Source organism: Mytilinidion resinicola (genome assembly GCF_010093595.1).
Source record: "Mytilinidion resinicola strain CBS 304.34 unplaced genomic scaffold BDZ99scaffold_34, whole genome shotgun sequence".
NCBI lineage: Eukaryota > Fungi > Ascomycota > Dothideomycetes > Mytilinidiales > Mytilinidiaceae > Mytilinidion > Mytilinidion resinicola.
In genome coordinates this window covers 385,314-407,874 of record NW_022985470.1, presented here as the reverse complement: position 1 = coordinate 407,874, position 22,561 = coordinate 385,314, and the positions used below count along the sequence as shown (strand labels likewise).

The 22,561-nt window shown below is 51.9% G+C and overlaps 7 protein-coding genes across 7 annotated transcripts; 2 read left to right on the top strand and 5 right to left on the bottom strand.

Moving 5' to 3' along the window:
- The first annotated feature begins 774 nt into the window (after nucleotides 1-774).
- Nucleotides 775-1,524, top strand: BDZ99DRAFT_469200 (uncharacterized protein). The gene is made up of 2 exons (XM_033721440.1): nucleotides 775-1,113; nucleotides 1,173-1,524. Exons 1-2 carry the CDS (start codon nucleotides 868-870, stop codon nucleotides 1,305-1,307), a joined length of 381 nt encoding a protein of 126 aa, XP_033569153.1. The 5' UTR covers nucleotides 775-867; the 3' UTR covers nucleotides 1,308-1,524.
- A 307-nt stretch (nucleotides 1,525-1,831) lies between these two features.
- Nucleotides 1,832-2,487, bottom strand: BDZ99DRAFT_353855 (ankyrin; the record flags this gene model as incomplete). The annotated part of the gene is made up of 2 exons (XM_033714573.1): nucleotides 1,832-2,110; nucleotides 2,323-2,487. Coding segments are annotated over 2 exons (444 nt in total), but the record flags the coding sequence as incomplete, so codon positions are not given.
- A 1,251-nt stretch (nucleotides 2,488-3,738) lies between these two features.
- BDZ99DRAFT_504169 (uncharacterized protein) lies at nucleotides 3,739-7,327 on the bottom strand. The gene is made up of 2 exons (XM_033724025.1): nucleotides 6,279-7,327; nucleotides 3,739-6,127 (listed from the first exon to the last, which is right to left on the bottom strand). The coding sequence occupies exons 1-2, from the start codon at nucleotides 7,183-7,185 to the stop codon at nucleotides 3,921-3,923; spliced, it is 3,114 nt and encodes a 1,037-aa protein (XP_033569151.1). The 5' UTR covers nucleotides 7,186-7,327; the 3' UTR covers nucleotides 3,739-3,920.
- A 1,856-nt stretch (nucleotides 7,328-9,183) lies between these two features.
- On the bottom strand, nucleotides 9,184-10,327 carry BDZ99DRAFT_210833 (uncharacterized protein). Its single transcript, XM_033713336.1, has one exon. The coding sequence runs from the start codon at nucleotides 9,962-9,964 to the stop codon at nucleotides 9,278-9,280; it is 687 nt and encodes a 228-aa protein (XP_033569150.1). The 5' UTR covers nucleotides 9,965-10,327; the 3' UTR covers nucleotides 9,184-9,277.
- On the bottom strand, nucleotides 10,156-11,773 carry BDZ99DRAFT_504167 (2-dehydropantoate 2-reductase). The gene is made up of 3 exons (XM_033724024.1): nucleotides 11,552-11,773; nucleotides 10,832-11,496; nucleotides 10,156-10,773 (listed from the first exon to the last, which is right to left on the bottom strand). Exons 1-3 carry the CDS (start codon nucleotides 11,748-11,750, stop codon nucleotides 10,594-10,596), a joined length of 1,044 nt encoding a protein of 347 aa, XP_033569149.1. The 5' UTR covers nucleotides 11,751-11,773; the 3' UTR covers nucleotides 10,156-10,593.
- Nucleotides 11,774-14,148: 2,375 nt separating this feature from the next.
- Nucleotides 14,149-18,687, bottom strand: BDZ99DRAFT_577132 (uncharacterized protein; the record flags this gene model as incomplete). Its single annotated transcript, XM_033728656.1, has 5 exons — nucleotides 18,405-18,687; nucleotides 15,907-18,358; nucleotides 15,168-15,860; nucleotides 14,934-15,115; nucleotides 14,149-14,859 (listed from the first exon to the last, which is right to left on the bottom strand). The coding sequence occupies exons 1-5, from the start codon at nucleotides 18,450-18,452 to the stop codon at nucleotides 14,149-14,151; spliced, it is 4,086 nt and encodes a 1,361-aa protein (XP_033569148.1). The 5' UTR covers nucleotides 18,453-18,687.
- A 930-nt stretch (nucleotides 18,688-19,617) lies between these two features.
- BDZ99DRAFT_512635 (uncharacterized protein) lies at nucleotides 19,618-21,960 on the top strand (the record flags this gene model as incomplete). The annotated part of the gene is made up of 2 exons (XM_033724646.1): nucleotides 19,618-20,206; nucleotides 20,258-21,960. 2 exons carry the CDS (start codon nucleotides 19,618-19,620, stop codon nucleotides 21,958-21,960), a joined length of 2,292 nt encoding a protein of 763 aa, XP_033569147.1.
- Nucleotides 21,961-22,561: the final 601 nt, after the last annotated feature.

Sequence of the window (22,561 nt, the reverse complement as noted above, 5' to 3'; positions counted from 1 at the left end):
CCATACAATCAAACTAGTTTACGGGGTCTGGACAGATGAGTGTGCTGAAGGTGAGCAGTCTAAGTTGTGGGAGTAGTAGGTGTGAGCCGAAGTTAAGCCAGGGGTAATTTTGCTTACCAACGGGAGATATGGCGCTAGCCTAAAAAGGAAATGAAAGGAACTATATTGATCGGTGGTATAGGCGTGAATGTACCCTAAAACTAATTCTACTAGTGTCTCTTTCGGCTCTGGAACCTGAGCATGTAAGGTTTCCAACAGGACTATTAAAGTGGTAGTCCGACACCATTTCGAGGTGGCCTGCAAAGCTATTAGCCTTGCACCTTGCTAATATTACCCTTTTCCGATCTTTCACACCGCGCTAGAGGACCTTAAGCGGTACTACGGAAGGATAAAAAAGCCAAGAGGGAGCGTGTTGCTCCCGGACTCGTAGCTGAGCATACCTCAGGCTTTCCGCAGCTCGAGCAAGCCAAGACTGGTCTATACCTGCTGGAGCCTGTGGCTAACCGCAGTCTAACCGCTCCTGGGCACCGCAGAATTCCCTTTGTGCAGAAACAGACATGGACCAATTAAAAGCTGAAGGTCTTGTTGGCTCTGAAAACCCGTTCGTGAGTCCTGCATGCCGGCCTCAAAGACTTGTCGTGGTGGTCCCGATCTCCACGCGAAGTCGCTCGTGGTGGCTTAGTACAGCGCCCCTTGCGTCACGGCGCTTGCCCTGCAGCACAGCTCAAAATGGGGCGCAGCAATGGGGAATCACCTGCAAGCATCACCATTTAACAAACGATGAGCGAAGACCATTTCCCTCGAGGAAACTTGAAGTCATCATCATCAACTCATTTGCGAGTATCTTTGCGATTCCATTCCAGCACCATGCCCTCGGCCCACTGTAGCAGCTGCACCTGCAATAACGCACCCCAACATCAGGCCCGCAGGAACTACATCACATTCAGTACAGTATTCCAGATAATCGGGGCACTGGCAGCGATCATCTTTGGAGTGTGGGCGCCCCTCGCTTATCAAGCAGCCAAAATCGCCAACGTAGAAGCGGTCGTCGCAAACATAAACGCTAAAGGCGCTGGCCAACTATCTATCATCGACTTCTGTCTTACGAATGAGGCAAGTGCTTTGAATAGAAATCCTTGGGCCCGTAGGAAAATACTAATACAGACTGCCAGCTGTGGAAGGACCGCGCAATATGTCAAAAGGCCTTAGCCGACTCCGAGAACTTGATAAGTTCGATGGTGATGGTGACCTGCGGCAGTTATCCTTACCCGAGCAGCACCTACACGCCCATCCACACCACTTCATAAGTAGTATCTCGTAGCTATGAGCGTATTATATGTGCTGTGAGTTTCTATGGCCGGAGCTAAGGAAGGTTGTGCGAGGGTTTGGCCTCTAAAGGATGATAAGTACAAGATCTTAGAAATATTGAAATTTTAGTCTGCATCTTCGAGTCTAATAGCTTCGTCAACTCAAGTGGTTTGAAACAGGGGCGGAGAATCTGGGGATCTCAACTCGTCGACCTGCTCTATATGTATGGCCTATGCCACCAACACTCTCAATCTTACCCTTTCTTGTCTAGCACCTCGCTTTAATCATGTGAAACCCTTGCTTCGTACAATCTCGCCGGGGATCTTGCTTCTAAATCTCATTCTTGACTTCTCCGCATTAACCTTATTATTTCCCTCCTCCGCACCCTCGTCGCCATTTTTCTCGACCTCACTCTTCTCCCCTTGATACTTCTCCACTTCACAGCCAGCGCACCAATAGTTATACATGCACTTAGCGCAGATGCTAAACGCAGATTCTAAGCGCCCGCAGCAGCTTTATTGTCCAAAAGTATCTTAACTACAGCCTGGTGCCCATTCCTAGTAGCATGCGATAGCGGCGTCTGACCAAAGACATTCTTCGAATCGACGTCCGCGCGGCCAATCTCAATCAGCAGCTTGGTTACACCTTCATGTCCGTTCGCTGCTGCCAAGGATAGAGGAGTATGGCCTTCCTCGTCCTTGGCGCTCACGTCCGCTTGGCCCATCTCGATCAGCAACTTCACCATAGCTTCATTTCCGTTTTCCGCGGCCCAAGATAGTGGCGTTCGATGGAAGTTATCCTTCTATCGATGCCGACCTGTCTATTCTCGAGTAACAGCTTCACGACAGCCTCATTGCAGTTGCAGGCAGCCCAAAACAGCGGGGTCCCTCCGCTCCCATCCTTCGCCTCGATATTAGCCTAGCCCTTTTCAAGAAGAAGCTTCACTATAGCTTCGTGCCCGGCCCAGGCTGCTTGCGATAGTGGTGTTCGGCCGTCATTGTCCTTCGCCTCGACGTTGACCTGGCTCAAATCTAGCAGCAGCGAGACTACGGCCGTGTGACCCTGCGCGGCTGCCCATGACAACGGTGTCCGACCGCGCTGCGTGTCTTTCATATCGGCGTCGACTTGGCCTGTCTGGGCTAGTAACTTGACTACACGGTCGTGTCCGTTTGAAGCGGCCCACAGAAACGGGGTCCAGCCAAGGTCACTCTTCAAATCGACACCTATCTGGCTGGTCTCAAGTAACAGCTTGACAACTGCCGCATGCCCGTCTGCAGCCGCCCAAAAGATTGCCGTCTGGCCATGCAGATCCTTAGCGTGGACAGAAGCAGCGATGGGGCTTGTCGCAAGCCGCAATCTATGACGCATGCAATTTGCGGGGGCTATAGCAAGATCAGCGTACCTGTGTTTGTCGTGCTGGACAGTAGGTCGGATAGAGAACCCAACGTGCGTGTGTTGCACCAGAGTATTGTTGTCTGGATGCCCCAAGCGAAACGCTAGCCATACCAAATACCGATTGTACGACGTGACATATAGACTTTAGCAAATATTTCTGTTTGGTACGTGCGAGTGGTGTGTCCAGTTTTGCCACAACGCCTTCGCAGACTTCCAATCCTCTTCCTAGCCACTGAACCTCTGAGAGCAAGAACATGAGCTACTTCGCGTACTATCAACGTCTTCTGCCTCTACATATACTTCGACTGAAGACGTTCACGCTAGCCTAGCCATTTACTTGCGCCGTAAGGTGGTATTGAACCGTGGTTCGGCGAGCTCTATTCCCTAGCATCATCTCGTTAAATCCCGGCGTTGTGTCTTGGATTTATGTCGTCGTTCTGCTGCCGCCGCTGTGGGTTCTATTGATCTCAGACGGGGCACTCTGGTTGCTCTTCTTCACCGGACCGCGATGGGCACCGTCTTTTGGTGGCCTCGAAATGTTCAAGTTCAGGGCGCAATACTCAAGCGAGATGAACGATTTGGAGAATATTGATTTTCAAGAATGTGGCAAGGCTCTGTGCTAGATTCCTGGTATGGTGGGGATGCTTCCGGGAGACCCGCCAAATAATCAGAACCAAATGGTGGGCTGTGAGAAACTTGGCTTCATTGGCTTGAGCGAGAATATTATGGAGCGAAAGATAAAATATACTGTCGACAGGAGGAAAGCAAGAAGAAACGAGATCTGTGTGATGAAAGACATCACATAGTTGAGGCTGTTTTTATTTACTCTCTGGTGCCTAGTGGAGAGCCAATTAAGTTTGAAATTCTATTATTAGAGATAAGTGCTACTTGCTTCTGCTCGTGAGCACTCGGGCGTGGTGTCTATCGGCATGTTTGAGAGGCCCGTTAAGCGTTGGGGGAAACTGCGGATATTATCTGAGCAGCCCTTCGGGTGCTGCGGTATGGGATGCATTTGTTATCAGTGCCCAACATCGCGTGCTGTTATGCCCAATGAATTACCTAGAGAAGTGTTTGATAAACTATGCATGCTCGGAGTGCGATCGAATATTGGGGTGGGAAGAAGGTGCAGCGGAGAGAAATGGAAAGACAGTGACGGTCGGACTCGAGAAGTCCTGAATAGACATGAATGCCGATTGCTAGGTAAGCTAATCCCCCGTTTACTCTACTACGACAATTTCATTCCTCGGCTTCGATTTCTTCCACGCAGATTTGTATATCTTACCCAAGCCTATCCTCTCTGCAAGAATACCCCCACTCTTCCTTTCAAAAAGCATAACGTTATAGAAAGGATATCCTAAAACATCAACGTTTTTCTCGTTCCCTATGTATTGTGCTTCAGACAATATGGCTGCATCGATGGAGGTTTGATAATAGGAGCCCGCATCTATCTTTACGATGCCCATGTTGTTTTCCTTGCTTGACTTGATCCAGTATTCGTGCGATATTGTAGTGTTGACGTCCGACTCTGTCGGTGCGATTCGGCTAAGGTGAGCCTCTGTCGAAGAGGCATTGCTTGGGTCAGTCTCGTGGAAAGTCTCGCGACAGTACTCAAAATCCGCAAGTTTTCTGTACGTCCTCTCTCTCCAGCATTCCTTTCCCAGTAACAGCGTCGCTACCTCCGTCTGCAGCACAAGGTGCCGATCATTCAACTCGCTGACCGGAAATCTTAACGCCGTCGTCGCTGGCTCGGGTTCCCAGGATTCCCAATCGTTGAAGACCTTCGTTCCCATACCAGGAAGACTGAACATCCCTAGATCCAAAAGCTCCTGACTCTTCGCGCTGACCCCATACAACGTCCAATTTCGGGGCCGAATGCGCTCTTCGCCAAGTTTTTTAAGGCGTTTGACGAAGCCTAGATCGTCGAAGTGGACGTCGAATGGCTTGTCGTAATACACAGCTCCGCCTTCCGACTTAGGGTATTCACATTCTTGTGAAGATTCCCAGCCAGCCCATGTCCAGCTCGGCGGGCAATGGAGAACACATCCATGTTCGTCAACATGATCCCTTCGACGGCGTAAAGGCTGTTTAGGCTGCCATAACAGCGCAATGTCTAGGTAATTGCTCGGTAGACCGTTTCGAAAGGGCGAATGAAGGAGTTCAGGACCTTTGAGTATGTTCTGTACTCCTTTAAATGCGTCGAGGATTTTCCAGCTCTCGCCGATAGCTCTTCGACTAAAATCTTCCACCGCATTAATATACTGATCCATAGCCGGGTGCCTCATTAATCTCACGCTCCCGTCCTCTTTCCTCTTCTCTAGTCCCGCTCGAGCGAGAGCCGTGGTATCAGGCGGGTCGATCGGGGTTAAACGAAGCCACGGGAACGAAACCGAACTCTTGTCCCCATCTAACGCGTTGACATCCTCTCTCCAAACACCTCCCCTACAATGCCATACTGCATAACCAGTTGCAAAAACAAGCAGCCGTCTCGACATTACCTTCTCCTGGAAACACCACGCCCTTTCCTCCCACGGCCGAAAGTTCAACCCTTTTAAACCAACCGGCAAAAACAGTTGCGCGTTGCCAACGATCTTCTCCTCCATGATCACCTCTGAGGTATCTCGGTCGCGGCTGATGCCGTCGATGCCGGCGTCCGCATGCGGGCTATCGCCGGCCACAATAGTGAAGAGGGCGTGGTTGTAAATGCGCCCCATGCGCGCGATGTTGGCTCGGTTGTCCGAAGTGTGTTCTTCTTGAATGACGCAAAGGCTGTCGACCCAGAGATAGTGTTGACCTGCTTCTTTTACGACTTTGATTGCGTCGTCGATGGTTTTCGGAATATACACCCCGTCACCCTTCAAGCCATTCTCGCTTAGCAAAATTCTCTCGTTATCCGTCGTAAGTCGTGTAGGGATTTGGCTTTCATCGTGTTCTGGACGATTCAACGTTGCCTGTCGAGTCTCCAAGTTATAGTATTCCGTTTGCGGAGGCCCCCCTTGGCGCGAAGCCCTAGTCTGCTGTATCCAGCCCTTAGGTAATGGCTTTTTGCCCCAGGTATAGCTGAGCGCCACATAATCCAGATGATACCGGTGCGGCTCTGGTCGGATGGTCTCTTCAAAGTCGGTCTCAATGATGCGCATATTATGCACATCGATCAGTCTAAACGAGGCATTGCCATCACGGTCCCTTGCGTTTGAGTTCGCTGACGTGCTCCACTGCAACTTTGCACATTCTTTATGCAGCGCCATACACGCATTCGCGCACTCTGCGAAAAAGTCGACGTTGATCCGGAGTTCTAGTTTATTCCCGTACCAAATCTGCTCCTTGACTCTTCGCGGATTCCGCAGATTGGGGGAGCTCCCCGTCTCGAACCGCAAGCTGAAATGGCATATCTCTTTCAACGGAGCGAGCGGCACCCGCCCATGGCCTGAGATGAAGTTACAAGGTCAGCACAGTCGCTCAAAGTAGGGGGAGTTACGCCAAGTACTAGTCAGGTCTTGAAAAGTGCAAGACCCTACGAAATGTCTCATATTGACGTTGACGCTGGACGTTGACGTTGTACCACAGAACTAGCTTACCATATACGCGGACGCTCAGTACACCCGCTTTCTCCTCGTCCTTCCGATACGCCCTTATCACAAGAATACAAGGCAGTCTCCTTCTCTTCTTACTATTGAACAGCGCCATATGGCCTGTCACCGCCTGAGCACGAGCCAAAACCTCTCGCACCTGCGGATTGTCTGTCCCGGCCGTATTCATGATCGATATCGCCGTGTTGGTAACCTCCACCGTGCGGTCAGACAGGCTGTCAGTCTTGTACATCTCAGCAATATCATTGAGGCTCTTGAAATTGAGATCGCGCTCTTCGGCCTGAGAAAAGAGTCTCTTTGCCTTTTCCTGCGTCGATTGAGCGGCTTGCCGGCGATCGACTGCGTATCCGAACGGCCACACATCCGCTCCCGCCCTCCAATGAGCCGGCTTCTCGGTCCATTCAGCGAAACTCTCGATTTCTTTCAGCTTGTCGTTATCGTGCAGGCCGTTGCTGATATGCTCTGCTTTCAGCAAGTCGTACTCCGGCTGGCAAATGCTTCGGAACAGTAGCCTACACAATTTACACCAATCCCGATACTTCAAGATCCTCGACAAACTTTTGATATACACGAGCTCTTTGCGTTTTCTCGCGTTCGAAACCTGGGTTCCGCCTTCGCCTGTGGAGTCTGAGAGACACTCAGCGAACGGAATTTCTCTGCAAGCGCTGCAAAGAGGCGCCGTCTTCCTGCGAAGCTTCCACTTGGCAGTCTCTGTTTGATCCCAGGTGGAGTTCTTGGTTGCTTCGCATTTTCTACGAAACTTCTCCCGTGCCGAGCTACGTTTGTTCTTGTCGTCCCCTTCATCCGTGGAAGACGCCATGGAATCATCGGAGAAGTGGACAGACGAGCTCTCCAGTTCCCGACTACTGCGTTGGTCTCCCTGCGATGTAGCCATTGAAGAATACCTTCTCGACTTCTCGACGCTGATTCAAAGGTCCGTCTATCTGAGTAATATGGAGACTGAAGAAATTGGGTCCTTCTGCTGGCGATACAGAGACTTGATGCTATCCGGGGCGAGCATCCGCTTTACAAAGAAGTGAAAATTCAAGAAGTTGCTAAAAGAACAGACTCCGTGATACTTATGTAAAACTAGCCCAAGCCTTGTCACCAACCGAACCACGACCGTCCGCCTGCCTGATTGGGTGGTGCAAGGCGAGACAAAGTGCTTGCCGCAAGGCTGAAGCTTAAGGTGCATACGGCTGTTGCCTAGCTGCAGCTCAGCAGCAAGCGGGGATATGACGGGCTTTCGTAAATAAGCTCGGCAGAATATATCAGATTTTACTGAAAGCCCATGTCGATCCGTGCGGGGATCTTCGAGGCGTTTCATGGTTTCGCCTCTCTTCTCAGCCTTGTTGAACTGGGGATAGCCGGGAGCCCATGACAGTACTGACCACTAGGGACGGCCTCGCTGCCTTTCGATGCTCACGGGAAAGTTACTGCTACTCTATCACTAAGTCATCGATGTACGACCATGATTGACGACGAGTCTTGGTATTGCCACCGCTAGTAGCGACGGTGGTCAACCCGCTCCGGCTATAGAGTTGCAGGATAGCGACCTCAGCAGGTGTTACTAGAAAGTCGAGTGGACTGGTGCCACGTTTATGGTTGACCAAAATCTGCCTTCTTAAGCAAGGCTGCAAGGCTGAGCAGACTCGTATCGTTTTGGAGGGGTCGGGCCGCCTGCTAATTGGCACATCATGTACGATGATGCGTTCACCCGGTCTTGTCAATCAACTATTGGCCATGATAAGGCTTGAAAAAACTTGTTTTTTTTAGCGCTGTGGCGTTGTAGTACCCGTAATCTGCCTATTAGATACTGAATGTTCGAAGTTATCCGGAGTAAGGCATATCAGCTGAACAGATCCCGCCACCTAACGCGCCAACAGCGGGCAGGCTGACCATTCTAGAACGAGTCTCTTCGGCCAACAGCCTTGCTTAAGAAGGCGTTTAATCATGCACAGCGGCCTGTCGGCGGTCCTGCATTTGTTAGGCCTGAGGTCATTGCTGGATACGTGGCTGCGCTTACGACCCCTCAACTGTGCCTTGTCCACCAGCTTCCACTTGAGCGCCACTTTAGTGGAACAGATTCAGCGTAGACTTTCGAGTGAGTTCTGGTCCACTCCTGCGATTGTTTCTTAGGGGTTGATTCGGGTTGGTGGACTCCTAATAGGCGCAGACAAGGAATGAAAATGTAAACTAGATGGGCGACGTGCACGTACCGATATATATATCTTTCTAACACGCGTTATATATTGATTACACCTGACGTGTTTGCTGGGGCACGAAAAGAGAGGAGTCCTGGGGTATTAGTAGGACGTACATTAGCCTTCAAGTCATTCAAGTCACTCACAACACACCTCTACCAAACTCGCCCAACAACAGCCAACAACAACCACCAAAAGCCTCCCCATCCCTCCCACCCCCCTACTTCGCCGCATCCACACCATCAAAAACCTTCCCATAACACGCCGGATCCCCCTCATCCAGCGCCAAAATCTCAAACCGCTCCACCCCCAAATGAATAAATCCCGGCCACAAACTCACGACATTCCCCCTCGTCGCCCTCGTACTCCTTCGCGTGGGCACCCTATACGCCCCTATATCCCCCACATTCGGATCAACCCTCACCCCCTTACACGTAAAACAGAACGTCACCATCTGCTGATTGACGACAGGCGGCGCCGCGGGCCCCGGCGGCGGGTTCCTCAGAAGCGGGCCCTCCGTCGCCGGCGGCCACTCGACGTCCTTTCCGCACGGACACGCGAATATCTTGAACGCCCTGCGGCGCTTATTCCTTAGTTTCGTGGACGCGCGCCCGAGCACGGTCCCGCGCACGGCCACTTCCTCGCAAACCTGCCTCATCCAGTCGGCGTTGAGCTCTTGCCGCTCATACCGCGCGTTGCGGAGGCCGTGGCAGATGCGCGGGTTGCGGGGGAAGAGCTCCGGGAGGCATCGGCAGAAGTCCTGCACGATGTACTCGCGCTGGATCATGGCGCGCTCAGCGGGCGTCGGCGCCGCGCGCCAAAGGCCGCTGGGATAGGGATCCTGGCCGGGTCGCCGAACGGGATGGCGTGCGGGTAGCTGTTGAAGGGCCTGTTGTCACCCGGGGCCCCGACTGGGAGCTCGATGGTGATACCCGTGGCGGGGTCGACGTTTTGAATGCGCGCGTTGTAGTAGCCGATTTCGCGCATGGTGCAGTCTCTGCATAGAAGCCCGCGGCGGCCGTTTGGGTTGTATTGGATGCCTTGTGGATTGTTCCATACGTCAATGGCTGCGGGGACTCTATAGAGTGCGAGGTCGGAGATTTCGTCTTCTCGCGCTCGACGTCCGTGTTGTTGGCAGTCCTCGCAGACTGTGTGCATAGGGTATGTTGGATACAACCCCCGTGGGTTGCGGTTTTCGTCTCTTTGGTGACAGCGGAAAAGGGGTCGGCCCGGCCTGTCAGTATCTCCGGGGCACACTGATACATGATTGGAGCAAGTGCCTCCGTTTGGGCCGCTGCAGGTAGGGTTGTCGTTGCATTGTGGAGCCACGGCTGGCGCGCCTGCGATAGGTGCTAGCTGTCGTACAGCGGGCGCCCGCTGGTATTCGAGAGTCGAGTAAGCTGGATTAGTGTTTCTAATAACACCACGCCTTGGGTCGATACCTCTATGGAGGGGCCTAAGCTCAGGCATCTTGATAAAAGCAAAAAGAATGAAAAGGGGTCTGAGATTGGGAGGGGTTTCTTCTATTATGGTGCCGAAGGCTAGCTTGTCCGCTGCAACGAGAATCGATGACGGCCAAGTCGTGTAGGAAGGGTAGTATTTGAGGTTCTCAAGGATGGCAAAGAGAAGTAGAAAGTGGGAATACAAGGGATATCAAAATACTTGAAATGGAAATGCTTTGTTCACTACATAATGAAACAAAGGTTGACGCAAATTTAATGGCTATGGGTCAAGATTAGGGACTATCGGGACAAAAGGACAAAGCCTGTACGCCTCCAAGGCTTTCATGAGGCTTACCACAAAGAAAGACAATGTAGACAATACCGTTGTGGCGAACACAATCTCCTTAGCTATTTTCAGAATCCTGCGAATTAGACGCAAGAACTCTGGCTTTGCGCTTTGGTTGAATCCATCAGAACAGCGCTGACTGTCTGCATATACTTTGTCCCTGGTGTCAAATCTAAGCTACTGTAGATCGGACGTGTATAATTAGCAGGTTCGCGGTCATAGGTAGGCCTCCGATAGTTGATTACTATAGATAAAGTGATATCGTTGCGATAAAGATTCATATACAGCCAACTTACCGCATCCTAAGCCATTCAACTCTTCACCACGCTCTTTTTCGGTGGGATCTCCACCATGTTCCTAGCTTCCTTCGTTCGCCATTGTATCGTTTTGCAGATGTTGTACAGCACCTCGAGCGTCGGCATCGGCACACCCAGCGCCTTTCCCTCGCGCAGCGGTTCGCCGAGTAAATTCTCAAACTCAATAAAATTGTTCTGTTAACATAATGTTAGCTCTCTGACTCCCAGTAGAGACCAATATATCAGCAGTCACCTTCCTCACATCAGCCAACATACTCGGACTCAAATAAATCTCCAGCGGATCAATTCCAATCATCACATCAACCACATCCGGCGCCAACAACACCCCCTTCTGCTTCGCTGCGGCTACAATCTCCTCCATGGCCGGTCTCACCAGCCCCTCAATGCCCCCATCCGCCAACCGGATCCTCCCCGTATCGAGCCCCGTGATCGCACAGATGGGGTTCAAGCACGCATTATACACCAGCTTCCGCCACCGGTCATGCTCTACGTCCGGCGAATAGGTACAGTTCGTTTTTCCGCCCGCTTTATATATCTTCACGAAATCCAGACTCGCCTCGATCTGTAAGACGGAAGCCAGTGAGCGGTTCTGGAAAGGGCCGACGAGGAGGCGGTCGTGGTCATCTTGGATAATCTTTCCGGGGCGTATCTCGGCGGAGCCGATAAGGCTGACCCCTGACAGGATGGGCGTGGTGGGAAAGGCGTCTTGAAGGGGTTTTTCGATGTTGAGGCCGTTTTGAATGAGAACGAGGACGGCGGTGGTATTTTCGTAGGGCAGGGCTGGCGAAAGGAGGGAGGAGAGGGAAGGAGGGATGTCGGGGATGTTTTTGGTCGTGCAAATAATATAGTCGTAGGGTTTGAGGGACTCTTTGGTGATGTCAGGGACTTCAGCGCGGACTAGTTGAGTCCAGTAAGCATTGACTCGTAGAAAGCGTGAAGAGGATGGGAATACCATGAGTCGGCTTCCATCCCTTTAGCACACCATGGTCACATGACTCGATATCATACCCAAACTCGTTCACGACGTGGTAGTTTGACCGTAGCACGACGGTGACAGCAGCGAGGCCGCCTTGCTCAAGATTGAGGGCTGCAATGGCACCCACTGCGCCGCCGCCAATGACCAGTACATTTTTCTTTGGGCTGTCAGTCATCCTGTCAGTATTAATATTGCTGGGAAAGGCAATGGGAGGACTCACGTAGTTGATATTGGCGTGTGTTGTGCTAGCTCGTGAAGGATGAGGTGGAAGTGGGGTCGGGGGACCGGGTCGGCCCGACGAAGTCGATCACGTGCGATATCTTTTCCCCTCTCCAGCGGTCCGAACGTTGTCTCTATCATCCATCAGCTAAATATCATCAACACTTGCACAGTCTGCCTGTCAAAGCCCTTAATAGCTGAATTTCAACGTAAAAATCGCATCTGTATTCATTCTTCAAGTTCCTATAAGCACACCACAATGAGTACGCCTGCAGGTGGCTACAACCAATATTGTTGCATCTATCGAAACGACTACCAATATTCTAACTTCGTATGGCGGAATGGTGATGCATGCGGATCATGCTTGGTAAATGCTTTCGTCAGAGTATAACCAAAAGAGGCACTAAATTCGAAGAGTCGCCCCGCAAAGACCCGAGGGTCCTCCCTTCAGGCGCGAGATAATATTAGGGCCTGATGGCAGGCCTCATCCTACCAAGAGTGGCGGTGACGGTGGATAAAACGAATACGCTTGCATCAACCGTCTCGAATTCAACTGTCCTAATTTCGTATGGCGGAATGGTGATGAATGTGGCGCATGCCTGGTAATTGCCTTCGCAATCAGACTAAGTCCGAGAGGACACTAAGTTAGAACTCAGGCAATAGGTCGTCCGTCTAAACACGATGGCTATTCCTTCAGGCGTGAGATAATGTTCGGGTCTGGCAGCACGCCCCTTCCAAGCGGCAGCAGACCCTTTCCAAGCGGCAGCAGACCCTTTTCAAGCGGCAGCAGGCCCTTTCCATCCAAGCCCTCGAATTCAAACAGCGTTGATGTTGGTTACACCTGATACTCCTGCATCTACCGACTAGAGGACGGATACTCTAACTTTGTATGGCAGCAAGGTGATGCATGCGCAAATCATCTGGTAATATCAACTCTCTTTGCATATTGCTGGCAGCTTCCCATCATGCCCTTAACTCACATCCTTGCGTTCTTGGCATTGCGTGTGTTCAAGAATTGACCCACACAAAGATTGTACACGATACTAAAATAGGCATTCAGGCTCACGGTTGTCCACCTAAAGACGGTCCATTACCGCACTACCCTGGGAGCAAACGCGATCCACCAAGATCGAGTAAGAGCGCCAAGCAAGAGCAAGAGCGTAAGTCTTTTAGCGCGGCCTTGGATACCCCTTTCGCCCATCGTACCGTCTGGGTCGCTGTGCTGGTCACGTCGCTACTCGTGCTCTCCCGCGCAACCAACCCGTGACCGGTCAAGATCTGCTGACTCATCCATTTTCTTGTTCCTTTATCCATTCTCCTATAAATGCCACTCTCTCCAGAATCTAGTTTTCTCCTTCATGGGTTGACGGAGGGGAATCCGCTGGTGATTCGAAATCATCTAGCAAAAACCTCCAGGTATTCTTCTGATGGTGGGCTAGCGTGGGTGATCGTGATGGAAACCGTGCATGGCAAAGGCTGAATGGGTGGACTGTCGGTGTGGTCCTCGACTAAAACCGACCGACCCCACCAATTTATGGTGGGGTGGTGGTTGCATCTGGGACTGCAAAACGACTCAGGAGTACCCTGATGAGCAGGCGGTGGGCGAGAGGGTGTTCAACATTCAACATCCTCATCTATAATGGAGCAGGTGCAGGTCCTCCTTGGGTGCAAACTCCATAGAAACACGACCAATAGAGTAGCGGAGGCTGTGTGGACATCAAACGATCGACGTCATGAAGCCATGGAGCGAGTGGAACCTACTAGATTGCGCTGATGATAATCTCCTCTATCACTTAAATACACTCTTTAGCATCTACAATCAATACACGTTACGTCATAATCTCCTAGTACCAATCCCCAGCACCAATCCAACACGGAAACCATCACTAAACCACCTGGATACTCCCCATCACCAATCCTCACACATACCCACTTCCCACTACCCATCATCGCGTTTCTCTGCTCGGTTTGCACCATGGAGTACAACATTTCTAAGTTTTGCACCCATGGGCCTTGCGAACAGCCACTGTTGCTCATGTATTCCATATCAGAAACGGTTTCTGCACACCATGCCTCGAAGTTCACCAGGTTGTTAAACACCCAGCCCATCGTAGCATGCATGGGGAGACGTTTCACACGCCCCACATACGCTTTTTGACTGAGAAATTCAGCACTCTCAATCTTGACAATCCTCCTGCTGAGTAGAAGCGGGAGTAGGTAAAGGGGCGGGGTTTTTTATAGGCGTGAGAGGGTTATGGGGCGTGAGGGGCACGTGGACCGTTAAGTAGCGTGCGTAGAAGAGTGAACACGTGATTGTTAACATATGGCATCCCTTTCTCGCATCCATCATCCCCCTACGCCGACGCCTCCGCCACACTCTGCCTCTCCGCCAAACTCCCCTTCCGCCACCCCTCCATCGGATCCCTCTGCCTGACCACCTTGCTCCCCTCCCCCTCCCTCCCCCACCCCCCGCCGCCGGGCGTATTCACAATAATCCGCTCACCCGGCCTCATACTCGCCGTATTCTTCCCGCCCAGGCTAATAAACCTATACTCCTTCCCCTCCCCCTCCCCCTCCCCCTCCGCTCCCTCCTTCTTCTCCACCTCCCGCACCCAGACATTAACCCCCACCCCCGCATCCTCCCCGCCCTCCAGCCCATACGGCCTAAAACACCTCCTCTCGCTCAAAATGCTCACCTGCACCGGAATCCTAAACTCGATATCCCGCACCACCCCCTCTCCGCCCCTATGCATCCCCCTGCCCGCACTGCCCTCCCGCAGCCCGAACTCGCGTAGGATAACGGGGTAGCGGCGTTCGAATACCTCGGCGTCGGTGATCCGCGTATTCGTCATGTGAGTGTGTACGCCTGAGGTGCCATTCCACGTCGGCCCGGCGCCAGAGCCGCCCGCGATGGTCTCGTAGTAGCCGAAGCCCTTAGTTTCGGTTTTCTGGCCCGAGGTCGAGGTAGAGGAGCCGCCGAAGCCGAAGGTCAGATTGTTGCAGTCACCCTGCGAGGCGGCGCAGGCGCGGAAGGCGTGCAGGACGACGTCGGTGACGCGTTGGGACTGTGCGGGAAGAACGGCGTTAGTTTGGGGTTTATAAATGAGGGAGGATGGAAGAGAGAGGGGGGATAGCATACGGTCAGCACGTTTCCGCCGACCACAGCGGCGTTGGCGGAGGGCGAGAGGAAGGATTTCTGGGGGATCTTGACGTGGATAGGCTTTAGGCAGCCTTGGTTCAGGGGGATGTCTTCTGAGATGAGGCAGCGGAGGCAGTAGATTATTGCGGAGTAGGTTACGGCTTCTGGGGCGTTGATGTTGCCTAGGGGATGTTAGTGATATGGCTGTAGAGTAAGGTGGGAGGTTGTGCTTACCGTATACTTCAGGCCCAGTTCCCTCGAAGTCGAATACCGCTTCGCCCTTCTCGGCATCGATAGTGATCTTGAGCTTTATGGGGGATCCATCGTCCATGAAGTCGATTGCGGATAGGTCCTGGCCTTCGAAGCGCTTGCTGACTCCCTTCAACAGGTTTCGTACGCTTAGTTCGGCGTTGTCTTGGATGTTTGTCATGTAGAACTGCACGACGTCTTCTCCGTAGTCTTCTATCAAAGTACTGATGAGGTTAATACCCTTTTGATTAGCTGCGATTTGAGCTTTCAGGTCATTGATGTTGTCTGCCAAGCATCTCGTCCCACTGCATCCGGGATACTGCGCGGGTTCCTTGTGAAGCAGCTCTATTATCCGCTCCTCGTTGAAATGGCCCTCCGAGACGAGCTTTTCGGACTTGATGGCTGCACCTTCTTGGAAGAGTTCGCGCGAGTGTGGAGGCATGGAGCCGGGTAGGATACCACCGATATCCGCGTGATGGGCACGTGATGCGACATAGAAGATAATTTTGTCGCCGGAGAAGGCTGGGGTGATCACCGTGATATCCGGGAGGTGGGTGCCTCCGAACATGGGATGGTTGGATACGATGACATCTCCGCGCTTGAGTTTCCCTTTCCAGATCTCGGCTTGTTTCTTGACGCATGTTGACATGCTACCAAGATGAACGGGTAAATGCGGAGCTTCTAGAGGTTAGCATTGCGACAGTATCATCGGCTTGATACTCACCATTGGCAACAAGACCGCCTTCATAGTCGAAGAGGGCGCAAGAGTAATCGAGCCGCTCTTTCACGTTCGTGCTCACGCTAGTCTTCTGTAATGCGCGTCCCATCTGTTCCGCAATTGCCATGAATCGATGAGCAAAGATACTCAGCATGATCGGATCCACCTCTTTCGTGTCCACTTTCTTGTCCTGTCCATCACTTTCGCCGAGGTTGATGACGACGTGTGTATTGATCAGTAGTGCGGATGCGCCGGGGGTTACAACGATAGTCTGAGTGCCATCGGCAATTATTGCAGGACCTTTGATCCGGTCGCCGACCGCGATGTCCTCGAGCTTGTATATAGGTGTTTCTTGGCGACCGCCTTCGAAATATACCTGGCTGGTAGAGTATTGTTTTTCGCCTTTGTGCAGGTCCTTCAGCTTAATTTCTTTGAGCTGTTGATCGACCGTTTTCTCCAGACCCTCAAAGGTCATTCCGATACCACGAGCTCGGACATCATCAATAATGATATCCCGATCTGGTAGCGTGAAGCCAAATTCTTGTTCATGCTGTTTGACGAAAGCCTTCCCAAATGCCCATTCATCGCCACCAAATTCCTTCTCCGCCTCCTCTTTCGTTGGCTTGATTATCATCAATGCCGACTCAGTTCCTCGATATCGTACATTAAGATATTCCTCGAATTGAATGTTGGCGCCCTCAAATCCTTGATCATTCAACGTGGCTGTGGACTTCGCCTTCAGATCTGTCATCTTCTTCTGGAGATATTCACGAACGTCTTTATCATCCGACCAGACCTTCGATTCCGGTTCCTGACGTTCATCCACGACATCTGCCAAGGCCATTCCGTAGGCTGAGAGAACCGATGAGTACCTGTGGATCAGGATCTGAGATATGCCGAGAGCTTCGGCAATTGCAACTGCGTGCTGGCCTCCGGCGCCTCCGAAGGTAGCGAGTCTATGCTTTGAGGTATCGTGGCCTCTGGCTTCCGTCAATGATCGAATAGGTCGAGTCATGGTCTCATTCGCAATTTTGATAAATCCATAGGCTACTTCATCGAGGGACATCTCTTTATCCTTGTTTCCTCCAGAAACCTCTTTATTGATATCAGCTGCCAGCTCTTTGAACAGTTTCTCGCTCGCCTCAGCATCAAGTCCTTCATTCTCGTTCTTGCCAAAGATCTTTGGGAAGAAATCTGGGAGAAGGCGCCCGAGGAAGAGGTTAGCATCAGTAATTGTCAGAGGGCCACCTTTTCGGTAGCAAGCTGGTCCAGGATGGGCACTAGCTGATTCGGGACCCACGACGAATAGTCCGTTCCTCCAAAAGAGTCTCGACCCTCCTCCCGCAGCCACGGTATTGATATCGAGCTGCGGAGACTGGATGGTTACCCCGGCAGTGGTTGTCTCGAACACGTGATCATACCTTCCGGAGCCGTACCTACTGACGTCTGTGCTCGTACCTCCCATGTCAAATCCAATGACTGGAATCTTGGTTTCTGGATCGTATGACGTGAGTGCATATCCAACGACTCCGCCAGCAGGTCCGGAAAGAATCGCACGTAGACCGGAAAAGCTTTTGACATCGACCAAGCCGCCATCGGATTGCATGAATTCACATCTGGCTGCCTTCGAACCCTTTTCGTGCTTCACGCTCTCAGAACCTAGTCCACCTTCGAACCCAGCCTCAAATCCTGAGATGTACTTCTTGATAGCTGGAGTAAGGTAGGCATCGGCGCAAGCGGATGTAGTCCGAGGTACCAACTTAATCATCGGCATCAATTCGTGTGATAAGCTAACATGCTCGAAACCAATCTCCTTGGCAACCTTTCCTATGAGAGCTTCATGATTCGGGAACGTGTAGCCATGCATTAAACATACAGCGATGCTCTTCAAGCCGGAATCGTAGACCTCTTGCAATTGTTTCCGGATCGTCTCCTCTTGTGGCCGTTGTAGTATCCGCACAGCTTCGCCGGACATTCCTCGTACCAGGTCGGCGTCCCGTCCAGCCTTCTCAATTGGCTCTGCTCTCGTCTCGTTTCTTTCCGGATCTTCCGCGTAGTCCTCCAACGTGACTCGCTCGTCAATTTCCACAACCTTTTTATACAGCACCTCAGGCTTCTGGATATTCAACGCGAAGATATTTGGCCGGGACTGGTTCCCAATTGCTAAGCAATCCTTGAAGCCATTTGTGACTACCAGCGCAATATCCTCGCCCTTCCGTTCCAGCAACGCATTGGTGGCCACGGTTGTTCCCATTCGTATGCTCTCGATCTTAGAAGTATCCAATGGCTCGCCACGGGGTATGTCTTTGCCCGTGAACTTGGAGAGGAGGCGTCGGATGCCTTCGAGGGGAGCGTCGTCGTAGTTGGAGGGATCTACTGAGAGGAGCTTGATGACGATATCATCTTCCATCTTCCCGGTTCCGGGGTTCCCTACGCAATCGGTAAAGGTTCCACCCCTCTGTATAATGTTAGCTACATCAAGAAGGCTGTGGCGTTGTACTTGCATCGATCGCTATGCGGATTCCCCGCTCCGGTACTGAGGCCGAACCCATGATGCTAGAGTAAGTGCTGTATGAGTAGGGACGCGTAAAGCTATGAGAAGGAGAGAGCAATAGTTTAACTACGAGTGATGATCATGAGAGTGACTATTAAGAAGGCCTTAGGCTGACGTCGGTCGAAATAGCTACTCCGACGCGTTTCACCACTCTTGAAGTCTGAATAGGCTTATTAGAGATAGAATTAATGCAGTAGAAAAAGCCGTGGTTGTCTACACAATAAGCCGACCGATCTTGCAAAAGCCGAAGGTGGCCGTTCGGAGAGTGGGGAGAGACCCCGCGATGCGGCTCATGGTGTTTTGTCGTCGCTACGACATCGATTCTGCCACCGCTTGCAGACTCATCCAGTCTAGCGTCAGACCTCCCGACTTTCTTCAGCTTCAGCCTCATTCACCTTCCCGCTCAGCATCAATCACCCTTCCTTCTGTAACAACTCACTGGCCGCAGTTGTTCCATGATTTTGCCTGGAGTGAGTGCGAGCTTACACGAGGGCTGAAGGACATCGCCTTTGTCTTTTGTAAAATAGAATATCGGTACAAATATCGTCAATCTCCTAGCTTCTCTTGCAAATACATCTTTTACTTATATACTCTATATCAACTAATTATGCTACTCACGCTGCCATGTTGTTGGTGTCTTGAAGATCTCCAGCCGTTCTTTGCAGGTATTTGAGATGATTTAGGAACGATGCTGGCTGAGTCTCTCTTTTTGGGGGGCCACGGCGGCAATACGAGTAACAATGCCCGCAATCTCGGGGATTGAGACTGACACTGTTGATGGCGCCTTTAGGTCCTCTACAAATGTCCTCGACGTGTCAACGCTGCGGATCTGGAGTCAGACAATCGCAAGTGATATGCACCCATGTCGCAGATGAGTGGCTGGACACACGCTCGTGCTCCAAGAGCTTGTTTTCGTTCGCCAGAAGCTTGCCTACCTAGCCACACATACTAGCCACAAACAGCCTAACTGGCGAGGCTTTATCCCAGATAGGGCCATCGGTATGCAGGTGTAAGGGAGATGAGGGTGGCGCAGTCTCCCAATCCATCATTATCGGCGCAGCCTGACGGCGTGAGCAGGCCGCCATTACTCCCTTAGATTGAGTATATCAACGACTTCGCGACTTCGAAATATCGCAATATTCATCTTCCTCTCCATCGCAAACATGAGTTCTTCCCACTTGAAGAGTCTTTCGATTGGCTCGGAAACCTCGTCGAAGTCAGGATCGCGAACCGAGCCGTCGCCGCCGCCGCCGCCGCCGCCTCCAGCAGATCCGCCGGCATATTCTGACACTACCGGATCTTCCGATTTTCAATTTGAAACCCTCGACTTTACCCTCAGTCCTCTAGGGATTCCGACTTCATCCGAGTGCGTAGCACATTTAAGGCTTCTAAATGCATTCCATCGACTGAGGTACGAAGTTGGCAACTTCGAAGGTGTCTTTGGTATCAATGACCCCGGTGCGACAGATGGGCCTGATCGCACTCGTAATGCCGAATGGTTGAAAGAAAAACGATGGGCCATCTACGTTACAAGAGCAGCCGATCGGTTCGAGAAATGGTGGGGTTCGCTACCAAAGACTTCAGGCGAGAAGAATGCCGGCGAGTATGACACGAGCGAACCACACGGGAAACCTACCTTGAAAACTACAGATTTCGAATTCGTAGTCGAAACCTCTCCGTCTACTCAGAATCCACGCACATTTCCGGTCTCTAGACAGCCACTAGGGATCGGAGAAAAGCTACCCCCACTCGGTACGTTTTCTTCTTGAAGGCTCCTGACGATAAAGCTAACGATTGATGCAGACATCCTAATGGTCTGGCATGCGTACATGTTAAATCCAAGAGTGTACCTCGAGGACTGCATGCGTCTATCGAGACAAGACCTCTACACAACCCCGTTCCCTTGGGAACAAGTTCACAAACGAATCAACGGAGACACGTTTGTCTTTACTGTGCCAGCAATTCAGAAGATCAACTTCGAGAAAGATACTGGGATCACCTGGGACAACATCGACGGTCCGAACGAAAAAGAGATTGCTTGCCCCAATTGTTCTACGACACTCCACGTGCCATGGACGCAGCCTCCCGCGGAATTACTTCTAAATGATCAGTCTTTCAAGACCTTCATGAGCCATGACTCAGGTTTTGCAGGTAACGGGTTCTCCGAAACTTGTCATTCATGTCACTTGACCGTGACGCACGAAAAGCTACGCGTCGCAAAATTTATAGATGACTGCAATGCCCTGCTATCGCAGAAACGGCCTATGCCAGGTACGATCCTTGGCTTGGACGGGACACCAGAACTAGTCGAAGAAAAGAAGAAACTGGGTAACCACGACCTCTTCTTCCCGAATCGCATAGTGGAGCAGCTGCCCGATTTCCGATTCTCGTTCAAAGCAGACCCAGAGCTCACAATGGAGAATGTCAAGTCCCGCATCGAATCTATCATGGCCAACTCCTCGGAAATAAGCGTTGTGAACGCAGACCAAAGCAAGCCCGACTTCATCTCCAAGAAATCGAAGAATGCAATCCGGCGGATGATGGCGCAGTACTGGGACAACTCTTCGCGATTTGGCATTGATCTTATCGGCGCCGTCATCCGCCAAGGCACATTCGTACAAAAGATGTACAAAATCGACTGGTACCACTCCCCCGCCATAATCGCAACCATGGACCGCTCAATTCTCAAATACCACCGCTTCATCGGCCTCATCAAAGACAACCCCAAAAGGACAGCCGTGCCCACCCTCGACGTCGACTTAGCCTGGCATACACACCAGCTCAATCCGAGAACCTACTACATCTACACCGTCTACGAGACCAAGAAATTCGTCAACCACGACGACAAGATCCCTGAAGGCGATCTCTCCACCTTCTTCAAATGGACCTGCAACGCGTACGAAAGGAAATACGGGAAGCCGTACTCCGAGTGCTCGTGCTGGTACTGCGAGTCCACCCGCGAATCCCAACGCCTCTCCATCGTGTCAAAGCTGAACCCTCTCGCTAGAGCGAGACTGTGGGAGGTCGGCATCTACCGCACGCGCCAGCCTACCGATGTCGTCAACGGGCCGCATATCTCGACGCACAACGCTATCAAATGGTCCGCCGACGGCTTCGAGCAGCGGCCAAAGCTGTTACACGACAACGACAAGGGCTACGCCAAAGTGTGCAAGGCTGCGCAGAAGAAGGGGACGGAGCCGCCGAACAGGGATGAGGGCGAGTATGTCTATTCGCCGTACGGCATGCCGATGTATGTTGAGTACTATGGCCCGTATGTCGCAGATCCTACGGTCGGCGAAGGCGCCTATTGTACGGACCCGACGCAGGCGGAGAATAGGCCCGGGGGCGGGGGTGGATGCGTGGCGGGGACTTGTGGAGGCACAATTAGTCTTGGGAGCTGTGCCGGTGATGCTGGGCCAGCTTGTGCGAGCGCTTGCGGTGGACATGGGGACGCGGCTGGGGGTTGTGGAAGCTGTGGAGGGGGATGTGGAGGTGGAGGAGATTGAGGAAGAGGAGGATGGGGAGTGTGGCGGTTGACAGTTTGCGAGTTTTCGTATGGGGTAGTATTTGCGAGGGTTTGTCTGATGTTCTAAGCGATAGACTGTGATTATTATGTTTCCTACTGAGCATGCAGTTGAAATCTACCGAAATATGGGATGATACACTTGAAAAAATCCATTCATACGCACTCGAACATCTAGATGACATATTTAACGGTTAATGCACGTGACAGCAGTCCGCTTAGTATTAGCGTCGTAGCCCCACTCCCCCTTTATTAACCGCAACCTTTGGAACCGTCACGCTCATATCCATCTCGCCCACTCCCCGAGCTCGTACGCTATCATCATATGCGTCCGAAATGTCGACATCTTATTCTATATAATAATTAGAGAGGCTGTCCACTTCCCTAGAGTTGCGACTTCATTTTCGAGCTCGTTCGTTCTACTCTCCGTCGATTCAGCGATGCCCTTGCAACCAGCAACTACCGTTGCCCAAGGGCTGACCTAGTCGACTGGTACCACCTCCTCATTTTGTCTCTCGGCATTTAGTCTCCTTGTCGTACCACTACTCCTAGCCACGCTATCGACGGTGCCATAGCAGGCGACC